Here is a 22,103-nt window from a genome sequence, read left to right as displayed (position 1 = left end):
TATTCTTGGATAAAAAGTATCAGGAGTTGGACCACAACCTTCTGGCTGAACAATGACCACTCCATTCCTAACATGAAGACATACCTGTACCTGCATATCTATGCCATGCTGGTTCCAAGAGAGGCTCCTGGTTCTGTTCTGGGCTTCCAGGACAGGAGTGCAATGCTCCCAAACAAGGAGAATGCTCCATTGGGGAACTGCAGAGGCACAGAGGGGAGAGTTAAGAGCCACACTAAGCAAGTATTTCCATATTAGTATTTGTGTACCTAGTAAAATTCTCAAAATTCACATCTCATATGTAGAAAAGAAAACATTTAAAAAAAGTTTTACCATATTTAAGAAGAAAAAAAACAGAAAAATTATCAGGTGGAAAACACCTGCATAAACACTGCATTTTCATCAAGCATTCCTGGGGGCCCAACCTGATACTCACAGCTCACTCTCTCCAACAGTGTCTGTCTCCTCTTTAAGCTCATCCAGGTCTAGTACACACTTTGTCGTGGGAGTCTTCATCCGCACCCTCCCAATGCTGTAGATCAAGAGATTCAAATTAATGTGTGCATGCAAAGAGTCTAAGGAACATGTCTGTGGGAGGAGTCCAAAGTGGAAACTAAGTTGCTGTTGAAGGAAGAAAGCTGGTTTAGAAACTCATGAGGACACAGCCTGGTGCAGTTGTTCTCTTGTCAAACAACTGTAAGAAACCAAGGCAAACAATTGTTCATTTAAAAATCTGAACATGGTTTGCTGCACCTCCTTCCTCTGCTTCTAATATACAGGACTGATGGATGTTGTACCATCTGAGATATCTTATCAGATAAGAAGAAAAATCTGTCTGAATGTTCCACTGAAAATAAAAACCTAATTCAAGATTATAAACTACACCAGCATTTACCCAGCACAGCCCCACCATCAGCATTTTCAGCCCCACCATTCATCAAAGTGGAGTTGGAAACTTGGAAGAACAATTTTCATGACCACTATGGCTCCTCTCATCAGCATTTTCTTCAAAAGCCAGCAAGGCCAGCCACAGGATGTTGTCTCCAGTGAAAAAAATTTACTTTAAAAAATTTAGAATTAGAGTTGGAATAACTTGTACAGTTGGTAGCTGTGGACTTGCCATCTGCTGATTCAAGCATCTGTGGATGCAAGTCACATTGTCTCAAATGGAGGTGCGTGCACATGGCCACGCCACCATTAGGGACAGCCTGCATTGTCCCTAATGGCAGCACAACCGCATGCACACACCACCATTGGGCACAATGGGAGCTGCATGCACGTGCCACCATTGGGGACTTGAGCACCCACAGATTTGGGCACCTGCGGGGAGGGGGGGGCTGTAATGGATCTCCCACAGACACCATGGGCTGCCTATAATCCACACTACTTCCTGATGCAGGATTTTTAACTGACAGCTGTACAAACTCTGCCTGAAGATCTCTAGTTAGGGAGAATCCACACACACCCCTTACCATCGAAAGCTCTTAAATGGTCTATCACCTATATCCTAGAGAACTGGTAAACAGTACATGTGACTCTCACAAAGTCCCATGCAGATATAGGATTTGGCCGCTGGGCCTTCCTTAAGGTGCAGCAAAAGTAGGAACAGTTCATTTTTGGACCACAGTTTCCAAAACCAAACAACCAGTATTTGCTTTTCCAAAAAGTGATGCCTGTCCTTACCCAAAGCCTACAGTATTGTCGGAAATGCAGTTATTAACCAAGTGATCAGGAATAACTGTAGGTGACACAGGCAATGGCTCCTCTTCATTGACTCCATCCAGCTTCACCTTCTTGACAGGTACATTTCCTACAAATGTGGAGACTCTCTTGACACGGATGGCTGGGCGGGGACCAGGCAAGGACATCAAACCAGGAATGCTCAGCACGCCAGAATTCACAGCCACAGGCTGAAAGAGACAGGTCTGCTGGAGACCCAGAGAGGGTGTTACCAAAGCCGGGGCACCCAGTGCCAACTGCCCACCACCAACAGCTTGAGATGTGGTGCCCACCACATTCACCATGGGCACCATACTGAGTACTGGACCTCGAATTGTCCAAGTGGGCAATGAGTTTGGAGTCAGGCCCAGAGGTGCCCGTAAAATGACTGTGCCAAGGCTGGGTGCAGGTGTGGGTGGTGGTGGTGGATTCAGTTTGGCATCGCAGCTGGAGGCCTGCTCCCCATCTTGCGAGTTCAGAACGCCTTCTTCACCCTGCACTTTTACACACATCTGTCCCATTTTATTCAAAAGAATGATTCTGGAACTAGGCTTTTGCCCCTCAGGTCCCAGCACTTGTACCTCAGGGATGCCTGGCACCTGAGCACAACTAAGGGTTACAGTTGGGGTCAGATCTGGGGCAGGGTTATGGTGGGCTGATTCAGTGCCATTGAGGCTGGTGGAGGTAGCAGGTGCTGGAGGCAGTGGCATTGGATTGAGACAGGAAGGCAGTGGGGCCTTACTCTCAGGGTCATCCATGTTCTTTAGTACAAAGTCCACAATGTCAGAAGGCAAGTCCTCAGGAGCAGGAGCAGGTCCAGCCAGTTCGCACTCAACTCTTGGCTCAGCTTGTTTGCCCTTGGCAGGGGGGTGTCCCCCAGCTGCATCGGCTTCACTGTCAGTGCCATCATCTATGCCGTCCAGCTGGTTAATGTGGGGCAACGGGAGATCCAGGGGGTAAGAGGGGAGAGGTGACTCTCGTGTCACCACTGTGCGTGGGAAGCGAAAGTATCGGCTGGCCTCGCCTTCCTCCTCGCTCTCACCATCACCCAGCTCATCCAACTGGGGCAGGCCCAGGCTAGGTGAGGGGGGACTTGTCCGTGGTACTTCAAGCTCCTCTTCCTGGAAAGGCTCGTCCAGGAGGCTATCATCAAATTCCAGGTCAGAGACATTGAGCTCAAAAGCCAGCTCTGGCGGCACAGGTGGGGGTGAAGGAGGGGGTGAGGTAGGTGAGGTCCGCTGCCCATCAGAGGTAGAATTTTGCCTGAATTCACTCCCAGCTGTAGAGTTGTCTGGGAGGGAAGGCATTGCCCTGAGAGAGGTGCTAGGGGGACTAGTCCTGTTAGCTGTGGGTTGAGGTGGAAACGAGGACCTGTGGGTCCGGAGGACACTGCTAGGGGACAGGGGGCTGAGACGTTGAGTACGGCGTGGAGGAGGGAAATCTGGATCACCCACAGTCAAGATGTGATGAGACATGGAAGATGCACTCCCTGCAGAAATAAGAAGGGAAGAAAATTAAAACAACAACAACAACAACAACACATTAATAAGATTGAATGTAACTGACTGCACTGGCTACACAAAGCATCAAGGCAGGCATCTGCATTAGGGATGCACCACTAAAACAAATACTATGATATGGATACAGCAAGGGTTGCAAACCATTTTGAGCCCAAGGCTTGAATTCAATTTCACAGAAGTTACTGAGGGGGGGGGGGGGGGGGGAGGCACATTCCATTGGGCAACAGGCAAAAGGGTAGGACAAAAAACACCAGCAAAATTAATGGTGCTTTGGTAAGATCACCTGTTGAACTGTATTTTATCTTTCTTTCATCATCAGTTTTATAGGTCTGTTTTATTTCTACCTTGCTGTAAGCTGTCATGAATCCCATGCTGGGAGAAAGGAAGGACTGAAATTTTAAAAATTAATAAACAATTAATCAAATTCAGTCAATAACAAAGCCTTATGAGAGTATTTTCAACCTTTTAGAATAGGAAAAAGCCCCTGCAACAGCCGAGAAGCCAAGAAACAATGTTGAAATCCAGAGGATGAGATTGGAAATGCAGAAGGGCTAGAGATTCCCAACCAATCGCCTACAGCCATCATTTTATCATCATTTCCCAAATCTAACACATATGTTGCAGGCACCACTTAATGTACACACCAGGGGATGGCAAAGGGCGGGATGACACGCCACTGATGGGCCTCCGAGTAGGGGAGTAGTTGGGCACTTTGATGCGAGCTCCAGTGAGAAATTTAGGCTTCGAGGCAGCAGGTTCCGGGGGTGGCCGAGGCCCAGGGGTCTGGGCAGGAGAGTGATGCTCCAGGGGTGGCATGGAAGTGGGTGCATCCTGAGGACACTTGTCTTCTATACTTGAATCTGAAAACAACAGTTATGAACATCAGAGACAGAACATGGCAAAAGGAACAAAGGAAACTGTTTCCGACCAGGTCAACACTTTGTCCTGCTGGTCTCATCTCACATGCTCCAGGTGCTTTTTACTGGAACTGAACCTGCATGCATTGAGTTATGGTCCCTGGCTCAAAGCACAAGAGTGCTCCCTTTGCAGTATGGACAGGAATCACTCTGCTGATTAGCAAAATGGAAATTGGATTTCCCTTTTGATAATCAGGATTTGGCTTCTATTACTATGGTAACAACTAAATTTGAGAGCCCACTGTCATTTGGAAATGGGGCTGATGAATCATATAAAAAGGTGAGACTAATGCAATACCTAATGGTAGCATGACACACAAGCCCAGCATTATGCAAAAAGCCAATGTGAGTTGTCAGAGTGCTGAACTGGAACTTAGAAAGGCAAGGAACGCATTAGGATGCTAAAGCCATTTTCTCTGACCACTGGAAACCCTAGCTCAACCTCCCACCATATACGAGCTTTGGAGTTCTAGATGAAATACTGCCTTCATAATTTCAAGTCTATTTTTTGCAGTCTTAAGGGTTAGATTATTTTTAATATATACCACACTATTTTTAATGAATTTTATTAATCTTATTACACATAAAATCACACATCTGCAAATGTTCCTATCTAACAATCCAACTGTAACACATCAACTATTCAAAGTAATTTAATTTCAAAAAATATCTATATCTGTTGTCGTTTCTGTTACTATAAAAATAAAAATGAAATAGTATATCAGACTATTAATATACATGGTACTTTTTAAAAAGTCCAAAAACATTCTTTCTTACCCATTGGCCTAAGAAAGTAGATAATAGCAGATGTGGCCCAAAAGGATTTCTATTCTCTCACACTGTCAGCTGCTGTCAAAACAACCACTTACTGTATATACTCATGTATAAGTCTAGAAATTTAGGTGAAAAAAATTGACTCAAGAAACATGAGTCAATTTATCCATGGGTCAATGTGAGTACTGTACTTTAATTCTTATTTAAAAAAGAACCATCCCCTGGTGAAAGGCAAGAATATAATCTATACTGGAACTACTGACCCCTTCTATTCTCATTCATCCAGCCTTTAGTGTGAGCATAAACAGTTATGCTTGCTGGAATTTTATAAGTTCTTTGGCATTGTTTTCCTTTGCTTTGTCCTGTACATCATTTGTTAGATGTCCTTAAATTTTAACCTCGACTTATCTATGGGTCATATCAAAATGCATAATTTTGGTCCCAAAACCCATGAGGTCGACTTATAGCCATAATACTGCCATATCATATAGGGAGGAGAGGCATGAGATGATCCTCTTCCAAAACAGGCCTTGCTAAAAAGTCAGACCAGGCTTACCTGCGGCAGGACTGTGGACAATAGTGTGGTTCTCTTCCTGCTCTCCTGATGCATCTTGCTCCTCCTGGCTCTGCTTTGGGCGATACTCCAAGACACGGCACTTATACCAGCACCGCCTGCGAGCATCCACTGTACTCCAATACATCCGGGAACACCTTGAATAAAGACAATGTTGGCTCAATATTGGCCTTTGGGAGCTATGTAGCTATCTAATGCACGGGTTTTCAAACTTTGTCTCTCTGTTGGGACTTTCACTCCCATATTCCATGACCACTGCCATACTAGCTGAGATAAATGGTAATGCAAAACATCTGGAGGAAAATGGCTGAGATCTACTGTTCTATCCAATCTGACAATCAGGAAACCTATCTCTGCCCTAGAGACATACATGCTCTCTGAAAGAAAGGTAGATCACAAATGCTAACAAACCTGCTCTCTGAAAGAAAGGTAGATCACAAATGCTAACAAGATCAAAAGCAGCTTCTGGTTGCTTCGGGGGTGTAGCGTTCAGATGACACATGCCCCCAAAGCAGCTCAATGCTGCTCTGAAGCCACCAAAGGTGGCCCAAAGCCACTAGAAAAAGAAGCAGAAAAAATCCACTCCTGCCAGCGACCTGTTTGGGACTGCAGTGGTAACCCAGTTTGGGAGCTGGTCATGTGGTCGCTGTGGTCCCAGGCTGATTGTGTCCCAATTGTGGCTTGAGCGGCCAGATGTCACTTCTTACCACCCATCTGCTTCACCTGCAAGTTTCTCTGGGTATAGTACATTTTTGTTAAGATTCCTGAGACACAATCTCTTGACTTATTTATGGCAACTGATGAAGTCAAGCTCTTCCTTTTGCCTGGATTCTAAGAGTGTATTAGTTCAGCTAAGGAAGATTGTTAAAGGGAACCAATGGTCATGTAGATGTTGCTGTACTCTAGTTTCTATCAGTCCCAGCCAGCATAAGCAATTATCAAAGATGATGGGAACTGGAGACAACATTAGGCAAACCATAGATTCCTTACCAATGGTACAGACATTTGCTGGGTGAGAAACTATGATCAAATGATGAGACAGGAGAACTTAAGTGTTTTGTCACTACTCTGGATGGGACTAACAATGGATTTAGGCCTTTTTAAATTAGAGTGATGACATTCCTCTACCATTCTTTATTCCTGAAATCCCAAAGCAGTTTATCTTACAACAGTATTAAAACCCACAAAAGACAGTAAGATCAAATAGAAAACAATTAAATAGTGATAAAACAAAAATACTAATTTAAATTCATTAAAATCACTAGAGGCAACTGAGTAGGGTGGTGGGACATTTTCAGGAAAAATGTCTTCAACTTTTAATTTAATGATTTGAGAGCTCACATGGCTAATGCAGAAGACTCCTTGTTATCACTTTAGATATAATGCTCAAGCAGCCAAAGGGGACCCATAATTAAATAGAAAACTGCACTGCTGTCTCTGCCAATCAGGTGCCAGATGTTTTGAACTATCAACTTCAATATATCCTGATCTTTGGCCATATTGGCTGGGGCTGATTGGGCTCCTCAGCTAAAGGCTTCCTAGCCTCAATGTAGAATTTAGAGACAAAGGATGATTGTGAATAGTCTATAGACTCCCACAGCTGGTAAAGAATTTTAAAGTAGGATGGTATGAAAGGAAGAGTCCAGCCCCACTCATATCCAGCCCCCAATCTTGGGTCGCCAGGTGAAGATCCCAAGACAGCATTACAGGATGTTTTTACAACAAAGATGGGCATCAACTTGGAATCTGATACTTACTGGTAGCCTACAGGGAAGAGGCGTCCCTCACAATCCGACAAGTCTGTCAGCATTCCCAAACTGTCTATCTTCATAGAACCTGAAATGGATAGATACAGAGTGAGCACCAAAGTACCTGTTATCCAGAAATGGCCTAGGGCCAAGGCAAAGGGGCAAGACATTTGCACCATGTGGTGCATTTGGGGTGTCAGTAAGACTGCAGAGGCAGAATGCAACAGATGTGTCTGACTTACTGGGCAAAAACCTCTAATAAATTCTTATGTGTGAGGCTCTGAAGAATGTCCCCATGGATGATGCCCCATGATAATTAGTGTAGGGCTAGGCAACCTGGTGACCTCTAGAATTTTGGGGCTATACCTCCTGCAAATCCCCAACAGGAGTTGTAGTCCAAAGCATCTGAAGAGTACCAGGTTGCCTACTCCTGAATTACGATGTATGTGAGTAAGAGATGGGGAAGACTTATTTGGATTTTCTGCCTCAGGTACCACAATTTATTTGCTAACCCTTCTGGTAGCTGTTACAGAGCAGACACAAACATATGAAGCTGCCTTATACAAAGTCAGACCATCGGCTCATCTAGCTTTATAGTCTCTACACTGACTGGCAGTAGCTCTCCAGGGTCTCAGGCAGGGGACTTTCCCAGCCCTACCTGGAGACGCTGGGGACTGAACCTGGGACTTTCTGCATGCAAATCACGTGCTCTATCACTGAGCTACAGCCTTTCCTGTAAAAAGAACACAAGAAGCTGTCATCTAGCAAGTCAGACCATTATTCCATCTACCTCAGTACTTGACTATGGTGACTAGCAGTGGCTCTTAGCCCTACCTGAGATGTCAGGGACTGAACCTAGGGCTTTCTGCATGCAAAACACATGCTGTACTCCTCAGCCACAGTTAGTTAGCATCAGGCAATCTGAGCAATATGGCTCAGGCAGCAGATTGTGCTCCCCCTCCCATCCACAGTATAAAGAATGACCTGCCATGTTCCTCTGAATGGCTGCAGTACCTGCTGCCTATCACCCCACATACTGCTGCTACATCCCCAGGCCCAATGCCTTGCTCTGTGTGGTCCTTCCTCAGAGCAAGGCATTAGGAGTAAGATGACTTCTACTGCCAAATCATGTGGCAGCCTTCAACTCTTTCCCCATATCTTGATGTCTATACCACCCCAAAATTACCTATCATCATGTTGACGGTGTCTGGTTCCAGGCCCACCATAAATTTCCTCTTGAAGCTGATTCCTTCAAAGTCAACATAGACACGGCGCAGGACATCAAACCCATCTTCAGCAACAATTTCCTACAGGGCAAATAACATAACTGAAGATTTTGCTTGACGGTAACTATGGATTCTTCAGAACTCCAGCTTTCAAGATGTCAGGCCTAATGAACATAACCAGCCATAATCCACTCACCCCATGAGACAAAAGGAAGCCCCGCCACCCTTTTCCCCATGCACCTCCCACAACACCTACCGCCCCATCCAGAAGATCAACATGCTTCTGGCAGAAGACTTTCTTGTCATCCTGGAAAGTGCACTGGCGGAAGCGAGCACACATAAAATGGTAGTTGCTGACACATGTAGAGAGGCAGCAGCCAACTGTGGCCCCATTACGTTGACAATGTTCACAGCGCTAAAAGGAAGTGAAAGCAAGTCAGTGGTGTAACAGCAACAAAAATTACAGCTTTGAATTACTGTATATACCCAACTATAAGTCAAGAAATTTATGCCCCCAGAATTGACCCTAAAATCCTGGGTCGACTTATATATGGGTCATTACACTAATACTGCCTAGAAAGGTCCTGAAACAACCACTTCTGTGATGTCCCACTCTTCGTGCCTGTGTGTGTGTGTGTGTGTGTGTGTGTGTGTGTGAGAGAGAGAGAGAGAGAGAGTTTTCCAATTTGATTTGAAAGCCTTCTCTTCCCATCAAAGAAACATCCGTTTTAGCTCCACTAATTTCCCTTCCCAATCTGATTTGAAAGCCTTCTCTTCCTATCAAAGAAACACCCCATATAGCTCCGTTTCTTTTCCTTCCCAATCTGATTTGAATGACTTTTCTTCCCATCAAAGAAACACCCCTTTTAACTTGACTTCCTTCCAGAGAGTAGAGACCTCACCAAGGATCCATCCAGCTGTACTGGGTAACTGTACAATGTACAATGTAAGCTCATGAACATACATGCACCTCTTGTCCCTGCCAAACTTTTCATTCCTTCCTTTCATTTCCCACCACCAATCTCACAATGAATTGGAGGTGGGCAAACTGCAGGCTGGTATCCATTGGTAAGTCTTTGGAGGATTTGCAGGAAATTGGCAAGAGTTACTGGCCCCCAACAGTTTAACCATAGCAAGTAAAATGGAAAGATTTTAAAAGCCATCTCTGCCATGATTGTACTGGTTAGTCACTTCTCTCCTAACCACAGTGTGCTTTACAGTGAAATATGAATATTCAGCTGGTCTTTGTGTACCTCCACTAGGTACTTTGAGGGTTTTACATAATAATCGCTGATGTATAACAAAAGGTTGTGAATGTTTATGTAAGTAATGGACTCTACTCCACACCTTGGGGTTCTTGTGAAGGGGGAGCAGTAGATCCTCGAACATGGATGTCTATTTACTCAGGCTGTATGCTGGCAGAATCAGCTATAGAAAGCTGATTTAAGGTCAACAAAGCAATCTTAGATTTATAGTTATTTGTTAAGATTAATAATTTAGGGATTGCTCACAACACAGCCAAATAGTATTACAGCAGACTTGAATTTACATCTGCAGGGCTGTGCATCTGTGGATTAAGTAAAGAATTCAAAAACTGTAACAGAATTCTCCATGCTAAGAATCTCTTTTTAAGTGTACTACAAGGTTTTCATAAATCCTGCCTCGTCACAGGTTTTGCTTGAAGGAGCTTCCCCAATGGTGTGATGGCAATAGGAACCACTCTTTACTTCTGAGAGACAATCCCTACTTACCATTTGCCGACCCCGGGCCACAGCAGCATGCACATTCTTTAGGGAGCCATCATTCTCCTCAAAGACCTCAGCTGACCAGATAGCACAGTTGACATGAGTCCATTCATTTTGGCCAATGTACAGTAACCTGCCTGCATCCTGGAAGGGAGGCCAAGAACTTGTGTTAAGAGGGAGGAGTGAAACCTACCCATCAAAAGGGAGCTGCATGAGATGCAAACCCTAGTCTACCTAAAACAAAGCAGAACCCAAGAAACTGGATATGCTGCCCCTTTTCAATCTCACTTTTAAAACTATTATCATTCTGCCACAGCATAGAAAGCCAACAAACTGGAGGTCCCCAACCTCTTTCCCTATTCCAGATGCCATGAAGTGAGGCTCAGGGAGAGAGAAGTGAATACCAATATCCAGTGAGTTGGATGATTTTCATCTATCATTGGTGGTTACTAATTATTTTGGCTTATCATCAATGATAAGCTATGTGCTACCTCCAGTATCAGAGTTAGCACATCTCTAAATATGGCAAAGGGCTCTCATCTTCAAGTTCTTCTTGTTGACATCTCCTAATGCATCTGGTTGGCTACTGTAAGAAATAGTATGCTGGACTAGATGTCTAATAAAATGGATATACCTAGATAAAGTTGGGCTCTTTTCTTCTTTATAGGGTCCACCCTTACCTTGGAGGGAGCATCACCATACTGGAGGCACAGGACACACTGTCTCTTGTCCTCAGAGTCAGCCAATGGTTGCTGCATTGAGGTGTGATCTTCATCTTTCAGAGCTGCAGGGAAAGGAGGTGTGGAAACTGAGGCACTACATTCCAACTATTGAAGGGCAAAAGCCCCATAAAGAGCCAATCAGATAAAGTATTCTAGAAAAGAGTAGATCATTCATAAAAAGAGAATAAGAGAAGACTGAGGCAACACATAATGACATGCCTCAAGCAAGGACCCTTTTACAGGACACAAAGTGCTACAATTACACTTTAATTGTTATGGTTTGATCCTAGGGAATTCTGGCATATGCAGTTTGGTAATAAGTATTTAGAATTCTTAGGAAGAGAAATCCAAACTATATACTCCAAGATTCCATACGACGTTGCCTTTGAAGTTAAAGTAGAATCATAGTGCTATAATGGGGTGGGTAGAAGAGCTCCATAAATTAAAAAAGTACTGTGCATGCAGAAGGTTCAGTTTCAATCTTTTTCATGTTCAGATACAGCTGAGAAAGACCCCTGGCTGAAACTCCAGAGAACTGTGCTGTGAGCCAATGAGAAAGGTCGGGGAACATGTGAAATAAGTTATACCCCTCTATTAACACATTCCAATCATGAGACTCATCCCACCAGGTTTCAGTAATGCTTATTATGTCAGATTTGCTTTGCTGTAAACCTTCCTGATCATATCTTTCCAGAGTCCTAACAAAAATGTTCCTGCCAACTAACACTAGACGGGATGTACAAGTGGTCTGACCTGGCTGGTACTGTTACATTCACTGTGAATGGAAATCCAACAGCCAAAGCCCTCCTTGACAAGTATAAAACCCAAGGTAATATTCATGCACTGAAATACCACCTTTCTCTGAAGACCTTTTTAGCAGAGCCTTACCCATTTTTTCAGGAACAGTGTAAGTCAAATGACTATTAGTAGCTGGGATGACCTCCTCCGAGTGCCTCCATTGAGCATAGATGTGGTCAGAGGAAGGAGGCAAGACAGCATTGGGAAGCATGCCACTGTTGGAGGGGAAAAGATAGGAAACATCAGGTGCTACAAACACCATTCCAAAGAGTTTCACTTTAAGAGAGCAGCTAATTCTATGATCAGACAAGAACATGATTTTTTTTGCACTTACTTTTGTTCATATGTGTACTTTCCTATCCCCCAAACATAAACATTATCCTGTCAAGGACTGAAAAAGGACTGGCATGAAGCCAGAAATTGAATTTTATGGTGCAGGAGGAAGAACAGAGGCTAAAATCAACCACAGAACATGTGGTTCAGTAAAGAGGCATTTGTCTTCTTGGCACTGAGAGGGACTCAGATACACTGGGTGAACTTGGCCTCTCATCTGTTGGTCTCACACTCCCTTCTATAAAGTACAAACCTTAACACACCTTGCAAGATTGTTGTGAAGATATAGGTTAGGCTAAGAATAACTTTGCTTTAAAAATGTACTATATGAATGAAAAGTAAGTTGAGCTGTGTATACCACATTCCCCTGATGTAAAAGCAAGCCCCAAGCCCCATTCCATTCTCTCGCAGTAATTGATATTTTTAAGGACAACTGTCTATATAGCTTTTTCCAAGAGTTTTGGCAGAAAACACAAAAGACTCTTTCTTAATCCCCAAACCCCTCTACAGAAACTCTAAATGTAAGAAGTCCCATATTCTCATTTATTCTTACTTATTAATTCTACATGTATCCGACCTTTTTTCCAACACAGGAAAGAATGTTATAGATGGAAAATTGCATACAATTTGCAATACACCTGGAGTCTCAAACCTCCCTGTCCCCTGCCCAAACAGCACTAACCTGCTAAGTACTGCATCCAACTTAGTGCCTTTAATAAACCTTGAAAATTATATATATTATTTACTTAAACATATTTATACCCCACTCTTCAGGCACAAAGGCTCTATGAGACTGTACAGTCTCAGCCTTTGAGTACTTACTTGGGAAGGGTGCTGTTATGCGTCCAGTGCTTTGCATCTTGAGCATCAAACCAGTTGAAGAACTTTCCCATTAGCTGGAAAGAAGAAAAAAAGAGATCACAAAATTATTATAGCAGGGGTGACAGTACTCCAGGCCAGACTACATGGGTGTACATGTACACATGCGCACAAACTCCTGCTTTCATTTCCCTCTCAAGTTCATTTCCCTCAACAACGCCCATGCCACCAATCCAGGTCATAGAGAGTACCTCAAGATAGAGTGCCTTTGCAGTAAGGTTGTTCTGCTGATCCTCTGTTTGCCACAACAGGACTCCTACCATGTCCTCATTGAAGCTGTGCTGCAGAGAGAGAAAGAAGCTCAGCCGAGGTAAGAAGCTAAGCTCCTATACAGCAGCTCCACCCTGGAACCCCTGCTCCCAACACTCACCACAGATGAGTAGTGACCCTGTTCAAAAAGCTTGTTGACAGTGCGTAGGTCACAGGGCCCCAGGTGAACCTTTACACCATCATCCGGGCAACACTGGAAATCCAAGCAAAAGGGTGAGTAGAATGGTGTGCTGAGACCTACTCTAGTCTGAATTCTGCTGCAGAGACCCTTTCACCATTCTGAATGTATGGCATTTACTGTAAGACTATTTTCATTTTTGTTTAGCTTCAGGGAGAGTTTGGAAGAGAACAGTACTTTTCTGACTACAACTCTATTGGTTGGGGAAGTCTCAGAGTTGAAATCACCTAAAAGTAATTTTCTAGCTCTGGTGTCAGGCAGGACATTTTTCTGAATCATTAAGATATAATTTTAATATAATATTAATATATGAGTAATGAATTATTTAAAACTAATTTATTCCACTCTCTGTTTTAAAACATTGGCTGGAAATGTTAGGGAGCTATGGATGTGTCAGTGCCATAGTTACTGTGCTATGCAATGATTCTCATCCCAATTCCCACTCACTAGGCAGTTGCAGCAGCCAGTGTGGTCAATGCAGGTTTGTTCACCTTTCATTAGGGAAGCAGCTAAATTAAAATCTAACCCCCTCCCATGAGTTATCTCTGCTGTGACAGACAGAAGCAGGACCCTGTCCCATTTATGCAGAAGATCGCTTGCGTTTGGGGGGGGGGGGGGGGGATGGAACTGTCAGCTACTTGCTTCCTGATTGACAGGGGTGCAGACACCCTCTCATCACAGCAGCTGCTGCCTGTGGGAAGTGGGAGACTTTCACGGTCCTTAAGTTTCCCCTAAACTACAGGCTATACAGGGATCATGAAAAGGAAACAGTCACAAGTGCACAACTTTAGCAACAGGATTCCACCCAGTTTTTTCTTGCTTTGTTTGTCTGATAAAGTTTTAAATATAAATTCATTTTCGGAAGGGACCCAGACCAAAAGGCAACACATAAAATATTTTTAAAACACATAAATGGTGACCTTGGCTCAGTCTCTCAGCCTCAGAGGAAGGCAATGGCAAACCTCCTCTGAACAAATCTTGCCAAGAAAACTCCATGATATGGAGTTAGATCTTAGGGTCACCACAGATCAGAAAAGACTTGAAAGTACACAGCAACAGCAACAGCAGCAGCAGCAACAACAACAAATGTTCAAGGAGGTAGAACTCGAGAATATAGCCATATTAGTCTGTAGAATCAACAGTATGTAGAGAGATCTTGTAGCACCTTTGAGACTAACTGAAAGTAAGAAGTTGGCAGCATGAACTTTTGTAGACTTCAGTCTACTTCGAAGTCTACAAAAGCTCATGCTGCCAACTTCTTTCTTTCACTTAGTCTCAAAGGTGCTACAAGATCTCTCTAAAAACAAATGTTCAAGGCTGACTTGTATCCACAACTTTATGCATTTGGCTTCTGTCCTCTTAAAATAAAGGGCAACTTTCTCTGAGTTGTAAGTGGGGACTCAGATTCCAAACAGATATGGTATCTGAACACATTCAGCCGAAACATGGAATGTCAAAGAACAGGTCTCAATTAGTTGGGCCAAGATGATCTCTTTCAATACAACCAAAGCCTGAAAAGCAGTAGCTGGATGATTCTGGGAGTTGTAGTCCAAAACAGAACTTTCCCAAGCTCTGACTATGATATTTGCATGCAAAACTAGAGAAACCAAAGGAGGAGGATAGGGCTTATAGATGACTCTGAAACCATACCTGTGTGCACTGCAGCAATGAGGTGGCACACTTGGAGCTCATTAGTCCTTGAAGCACCTGCCGGAGGCTCTTGCGCAGCTCCAAGCTGAGGACCTCTCGCCACTTGGCCTTGTCACTACCACAGCAGGGCCGGCAAGCGTATACAACACTCTCAGGCAAGTTGGACAAGATCTCATAGCCCTCATCTAAAGGAGAGAGGGGAGCAGCACATCAGACATGCTCTGTCTTAGACCTAAAACTAACAAACTCTCTGCAGTGCCTATCCTAGCAAGCAGGATTTACCCTACTAAGTTCAAGGACTGGTAATGATACATACATCTATCTTGGGACACGTGTACTTATGTTGGGACAGTTGAGCACAAATAAATTATGTGGTGAGAGGCTTTTTTGTAAATATGTACAGTACATATGAAGCTACACTTAGATTAGATTTTGAGGATACTGGCCAGTTTTGGAATCTGTGAGACATATACTTATACTAATTTGAATGTAACATTGTGATGTGCTTAATATTAATTTTTTTTGTAATTTTTATTTAAATGTTTATTGTTTTATACAATGTAGAGTCAAATGTGATTTTTAAAAGTTTTAAAAGGTTTAATTATTTTTGTAAGATTGTGATATGGTATGATATGTAATATGGATACCATGAATAAATTATATTTCTAAAAATGGAGAGTGTGTGCAAAATCATACATATATGTGCCACTTCACCCACCTAGCCAAATGAGATACAGCTATAAGGACTGAAAAGACTACACAGCCCAAGCTGGGCACAGCACAAACCTGAAAGTCCCTCACACTTGGCATGAACCCAGTGGTCACACTTGGCACACTGCATCATCTTGCTCTCATAGTCATTGTCTTCATAGCAGTGTAAGCAGATTGGACAGTAGTTTCCTGGAAGTGGAAAGAAAGAAAGAGGTCAAACCAGTGGAACTATTCTTGTGAAAATCAGATTACATCTGATCTCTTCCTTGCCCCACTCAAAAATCTCTGTATTATTTCATGATATTTGTTCATTTATTTCCTACAACTTCAGCATAGAAATAACATTCTATAATATTCTATTAACAAAAATAAAATAAAAGTATTAGTAAAAAAGAAAAAGAAAAATAGCATCAGAGACAATCAAGTAAAACAGAAACCTTTATTTTAACAACTTCCCAAAAATCTAAAATTCTTAATTCTGAGGAAAATAAAACCATATTTGCCTCAGTGTCAGCACAGGCACTAAGCATGTCCTGGGAAATGAATTCCAAATTATAGCATTGAAAAGGCGCCCTTGCTTGAAAGAAATCCCTCTCCCAAATATTGTTGAGCACAATTCAGAAGGCAGAGGCAGCTTGAGGACACCTTGAGATGATAATTGCAATGAATAGATGGGCTGGTAAGGGAAGAGGCAATCTAATAAATGTTCAGATCCCAAAATGCATAGGAAATCCTCTTTTCAGGCCCTTCTAAAAACACACTAAGCTGATCTGGATGATGATAACTCATGTTATTAAGCCAGGATATTCTTAAAAGCTCAATTTGAGAATACAACCTATTTCCACTATAGGAAAATTCAGTCTTCTATGAATCATAGGACCCAAACAGACCGGCCAAAATAAAGCTGCTTCAGGTCACTTTGGAGGTATGCTGTTTAAATGACACATGCATCTTAAGAGGCCAGAAGCTGTGCCAAAGCTGCACTCTAGTCCTTAGGACTGGAGCATGGCTTTGGTGTGGCTTCTGGCCTCTTAGGGCACATGCAGCATTTAAACAGCATACCTCCAAAGTGACCCGAAGCAGTTTATTTTAGCCTGTCTGTTCAGGCCCATAGTCACCCATTTTTTCCAGCCCAGGGAACAATGGTTACCAGCTTTGGACCAAGCACATGCATATTGACAACTTGTGGCCCTCAAAAACTGGATTGCATTTGCTAACAGTCACTTACAACAGAGTATATGCTGGTTGGAGCTGATAGAGACTATGGTTCAACAACATCCAGAAGGCTCCAAGAAGAAAGGATCATATACATTTTTAGTATAATGCAAATAACATGCCAGCAGTTATGCTGGATCCCACCATTGCACAACCAACAGCAAAATGAGCACCACAGCCATATGCAATCATGTATTAGCCCCCGCACCCATCAAATCACAAGGTTGTGAGGGGGCTGTGTATGTCTCTGCAGAATGGGTGGCTGCACTAGGGACTGCACTTATACAATCTGTATGAAAGTGCAACTGCTTTTGCATTTTTACACTAGTATAATAACCTAACAGGACACCAAACAGAACACTGATTCACCCGCCCTCCGCCATCTCAGTTCCTCTTCAAAGCATTCATATCTTGAAGTTTCTCCCCTAAACCCCTGTTTAGCACTTTATCTAACAAATTCAAGCTCTGAGTTCCCAGTTCTGGGAAAAGAGTGGGATACAAATAATAATAATAATAATAATAATAATAATAATAATAATAATAATAATAAGCTGAAAGCTACAATTTTTTCAGAGGATTTCATATATCTCACCTTTATCATACAGCACAGAGCAAGCAGAACACAAGCTGTAGTCACTCGACCACTCAGTGTCCCAGTTCTTCCCTGGAGCTGTCCCACAACTCTTGCAGCGGATGCAGGCTGAACAGATCTGAAGAGCACAAAGATGACCAATGGATAAAGCAGTAAATATAAAAGTAAAAGGCTCTGACTGTAGACTAAAAGTGTGTGTTGCAGGGGAAGTGTTATCCAGGCCCTTATTCTTTGTATTTGACAGGCACTTACCCAGCCTTTCCTCTTACGGAAAGGTTTAGTGGGATAGTTGGGTCCCAGGCAAGCCAGGTGATAGCAGTTCCTGCAGCGCTCACACTCCAGCAGTTGCTGCAACAAGTGGAAGAAAGGGCAGGGGGAGCAAGGTGTTACAAAGGAGCTTTGGAATGGCAATCCACTATGTCACCTTACAAGGATGTACAACAGAGTCCAGTAAGAAATATACCGATCCATTCACTCAATTATTTAATTTATATCTACTTTTCTGCCAATGGGAGCCAAAGTACCTTACAATAAAAGTTAAAATAACTAAAACAATGTGTAGTACAAAAGTTAAAAAGTATTAAACAACCAATCCAACCATAACATTCATTTAAAACAATTGAAAGCATATTGAACACATATTACAAATTAAAAAATACATCATACTTACTGAATATCCTTCTGTTTTTATTAGGAAGCCTTTACTACATGCCTATTTAAGTAAGGTCTTTGCCTCATGGTGAAAAGAGAGAAGGGAGTGGGAAAAGCAAGCCTCCCTTGGCAGAGAGATCTACAACGTAGGAGCAACCACTTAGACGTTCTCTCCCATGTCCTCATTAGACAAGAATGTGAGGGTAGTGGGATGGAAAGAAATCCCTCCCCCAAAGATTGTAAGATTCGGGCAGGATCATATGAGGAGAAAGAGGCCGTCAGATCATTTGGACCTAAGCTGTATAGTTTTGTAGGTCATAAGCCTACAAATGAATTTTAGACAATTTGAATTATGCCTGAAGAAGGACCAAATATGAGGCATGGGTAGAGGGAATAAAATAAGTAAGTGTACCCAGATGTGTTTGCAGGACAGTGTGGATCATGTTATTTGCCATTAAGTACAGATTTTACTCAGGAAAATAAGATTCTTGTAGCAAAAGGATCATGGTCTCTAGTTCTTATGACAAATATGCTCTTCCATATCCCAGGACTGGGCAATGTATGCAGCTCTCTAGATGTTGCTGGACAATCAATCTCTGCTCTTCTCAGCACTGACTGTACTGTCTAGGGCTGATAGCAGCTGCAATCCAACAACTTGTGGAAGTCCACATATTCCTCAACTGTGCGTTAGAAATCCAAAATCCCCTTTGCCCATTCTCTATCATGTCCAGGATATTATTTTTCTTGCCTTTCATGTGTACAATTCTGGGCTTTTCAATTCTCCTGTTCCCTCTTTCTTGCACAATCACAGTTCTGCAAGCCTTTAACATATTCTAGATCAGTCCTCTGACCCAAACCTTTCCTGAGAAGACTTCCTATATGTCTCTCTCACTCAGCTCAAAATCCATTTGCATGAATCATCCCTACTGTACTGTGCTTCTGAAAGTAAAGCCTCTTGTACTGAGTGAGCAGGCCCAAAATGTTCTGTAGCTTGGAGAACAAAACAGTTGCAAGGAGGGATGGGAAAATGGTCAGACATGCTGGGTTTACATTATCTCTCAGCAGCAGGCTGAAGACAGTGAAAATGTCACAGGAGTCAAGGAATTAATGAGATAGGAAAGCAAGGAGCTGAGGGAAAAACAGGAATTGAAAGAGGCTTAAATAAAAGGGTAGAAAAGACAGAAAATAAAATGAGAACAAGCTGTATCCTGTAGGTGGGAAGGAGATAGAAATATGCTCAAGGAGCTGAGTCAAGAGTCTAACTAGCTAAACTGCAGTGGTCCCCCAGACTATGCTCTTTAAGGGATTTTGAACTTCAGCTCCCAGAATCCCAGACTATGGGCCAACATGGCTGAGGCTTCTGGCAGCTGACATCCAAAATTTCTTAAAGGGCACATTTGGGGACCACTGAGCTAAAGGAAGTGAGGCAAATAAGAATTAAAAAAGATAGGAAGTTTAGGAAGAAAACCAGAGGAAAAAGTGTACTATGGCAAAATTACACATTTATTAATGAAAATATTTTTATTCCATCCTATTATCATGAGATCTAAGGACCGCGTACAGATAAATCTATACAAACAATTTACACAATTTCAAATTAAAACCAATAAATAATGTTAAAAGATAAAAACATATTCAAACAATTGAAATCAATTAAAAGAGCTCAAAAAGGCTAAACGTACATGTCTAAAAAGTCAGTTAGGCCCCAAAGGCTTTAATAATATTGTGCTCTTATCAGGCTAGTAAAACAAACAAAACAAGGCTACTGGCTTGTGAGGCTTATTTATAAGGCTGCACTGTGTGATAAACAGTAACCAGGGAGGTGAATTTTAACCTCTTTTCCCCTTCTGATTCTGTTTAAAAAACACTATGCAAGCTGTAGAACATATACAAACTAAATCCACTTGTAACTATAGTTGGCTTATTTTCCACACTTCTGCTGTTAGACATGGGAACAGAAAAAGAATCATGAGTGTCCTCACTGATCACTATCATGCATTGCTTTTGTGCTGCTTATGCTGTTTCTAAACAAATAGCACAGACTATCTTTCATGTGGAATACTGCACCTTTCCCCTCATATTTCTGTAAACTGGCTGTAGCCATTGTATGTAGTCCCAGACACTTCCTTCATAGAATACCCACACAAAGTAACCCTTCCCACTTGCCTTGGATGCCTTGTTTTTGCGGCCACAGACATGACAGAATTTGCAACGACGGCAACACCAGCTCTCCTCCTGCTCAGGCAGTGGCTGTTCATCCTCCTCCAGGCAAAAGACATGAAAAGGGTCACAACACACCTGGCAGAACACAAGCTGAAAGGATACAGCAGGCAGTCATGTCAGACAAGAGTGACTGACAGAAATAGAAAACCCCAAACACTGAAGCCTCTTTTATTTTAACCTAGAGCTTTAAAGGATTCATGTTTTGGACTACAAATCCCCCAGTTAGGGGTATATGGGAGATTTAGTTTGAAAAAAGAAAAAAATTCCAAATTCTGCAAATGCCACGCCACATCTCCACCCCATTCTAAGTACAAAATGGATTTGCACCCCATTCTAGGCAGTGCTATTTCTCCATGAGGTGTTACCTGGTATGGTGGAGGGGCTTGTGGACGCAGAGACAAAGGGCACACCCATTCCCTCCCTTCCACATACTAGTTTACTTGTGAGTAAACCAGTGTAGGGGAGGGAGGGGTGTACTCGGCTGGGTGCCACCCCCTCTAGGGTGTCACCTGGTGTGGTCCGCACCTCCTGCACCCCTCCCTCCAGTGACGCTACCAATACTAGGTACAAAAGCCCTTTCTCATGCATCCCAAATGAACACCCTAACCTCTTCACTTCCACCCACCTCACATCCCCTAAGGTGAATATGAACATCCTGACCACTGCCATCCTATTCCTCAGACCCACCTGATGGAAGCCTTTGCTAGCACATAGCAGGCACACCAGCTGTGTGGTTACTGGTACTGAAGTGAGGATGCTGAGGCCACCCATCAACCAGACGTTCTCTAGGTCACAGTCTTCCTGCAAGACAGCAAAGCGGGGGGGGGGGGGGGGGGGGGAGAGGGTTTGCTATGAAAGCTTTAGAGCCAGAGGCAATAGACCACTAAAAAAGATCTTGTCTGGGCCTCAAATAAATAAATAATAATAATAATAACAACAACAACAACAACAATAACAATATGTCTCCAAAGGGAACTGCATTCTCCCTGGCAGCTTATTTGAGACTTTAAATACATATCATTGCTTCAACTGGTACCCTTTTGCACAACATAGATACAGTGCTATGATTTTACTTTAACTGCCTTGGCAACATCCTGGGATCTGCAGATCAGAAAGAGGTTTTTAGAATTCTCAACTAGAACGTTTTAGCATCTCACTAATCTGCAAAACCAAGGATTTAGCAAAATGCTGCCATGGCAGTTATGCAGAATGCAGCATTATAACTGTTCAGTGTGAAAGCATCCCAGGTATCTTTTAGGTAGATAAACATACATCCTCACCTTGAAATCAACCCTGAGCCGGTGGATGCCATCTGTTGATTTCTGTTTCCCATTCCAGCCGCTGGACAATGATGGGAATGTGCCAGAAAAGGGGACATCCTAGAGAAACCAAGGACAATGAGAAGTTTGTTCCCAAACTTTCCCTGTGTATACAGAACATGAGATTGAATACAATTCCCATTCTCCTAAATGGGCTGATGGCTGATGTCCTAGACAAGCAAACTTTGAAGATTTTTTTCTTTATTTCAAATGCTACATGCACTGGTTTAATGATAAACATTTAATAAACAAATAAATTAAGTACAGGCATTCATCATGATAACCTCCATAATGAAGCCCCCCTTATTGATCCAGATCAGTTAATTAGCTTTAGCAGTTTTA

The 22,103-nt window shown here is 42.8% G+C and overlaps 1 protein-coding gene across 5 annotated transcripts in view; it reads right to left on the bottom strand.

Annotated features, from left to right (window-relative positions):
- KMT2B (lysine methyltransferase 2B) overlaps nucleotides 1-22,103 on the bottom strand; it is a 63,505-nt gene that overhangs the window by 4,752 nt on the left and 36,650 nt on the right. For all 5 annotated transcript variants that reach the window (XM_042439397.1, XM_042439398.1, XM_042439399.1 and 2 more), the window contains 21 exons: nucleotides 21,723-21,821; nucleotides 21,130-21,243; nucleotides 20,386-20,532; nucleotides 17,821-17,916; nucleotides 17,569-17,686; nucleotides 15,837-15,950; nucleotides 15,051-15,235; nucleotides 13,323-13,415; nucleotides 13,144-13,233; nucleotides 12,896-12,969; nucleotides 11,831-11,955; nucleotides 10,901-11,004; nucleotides 10,227-10,364; nucleotides 8,732-8,890; nucleotides 8,436-8,556; nucleotides 7,259-7,337; nucleotides 5,484-5,638; nucleotides 3,881-4,096; nucleotides 1,681-3,205; nucleotides 434-529; nucleotides 85-197 (listed from right to left, as the gene is read on the bottom strand). In XM_042439397.1, the coding sequence (XP_042295331.1) occupies nucleotides 85-197; nucleotides 434-529; nucleotides 1,681-3,205; nucleotides 3,881-4,096; nucleotides 5,484-5,638; nucleotides 7,259-7,337; nucleotides 8,436-8,556; nucleotides 8,732-8,890; nucleotides 10,227-10,364; nucleotides 10,901-11,004; nucleotides 11,831-11,955; nucleotides 12,896-12,969; nucleotides 13,144-13,233; nucleotides 13,323-13,415; nucleotides 15,051-15,235; nucleotides 15,837-15,950; nucleotides 17,569-17,686; nucleotides 17,821-17,916; nucleotides 20,386-20,532; nucleotides 21,130-21,243; nucleotides 21,723-21,821 (3,961 nt within the window). The remainder of the gene's footprint in view (nucleotides 1-84; nucleotides 198-433; nucleotides 530-1,680; nucleotides 3,206-3,880; nucleotides 4,097-5,483; nucleotides 5,639-7,258; nucleotides 7,338-8,435; nucleotides 8,557-8,731; nucleotides 8,891-10,226; nucleotides 10,365-10,900; nucleotides 11,005-11,830; nucleotides 11,956-12,895; nucleotides 12,970-13,143; nucleotides 13,234-13,322; nucleotides 13,416-15,050; nucleotides 15,236-15,836; nucleotides 15,951-17,568; nucleotides 17,687-17,820; nucleotides 17,917-20,385; nucleotides 20,533-21,129; nucleotides 21,244-21,722; nucleotides 21,822-22,103) is intronic.

The sequence above is a fragment of the Sceloporus undulatus genome, chromosome 9, assembly GCF_019175285.1.
Source record: "Sceloporus undulatus isolate JIND9_A2432 ecotype Alabama chromosome 9, SceUnd_v1.1, whole genome shotgun sequence".
Taxonomy (NCBI): domain Eukaryota; kingdom Metazoa; phylum Chordata; class Lepidosauria; order Squamata; family Phrynosomatidae; genus Sceloporus; species Sceloporus undulatus.
The sequence above is the reverse complement of the archived record's forward strand: the minus strand, read 5'-3'. Positions and strand labels throughout refer to the sequence as shown.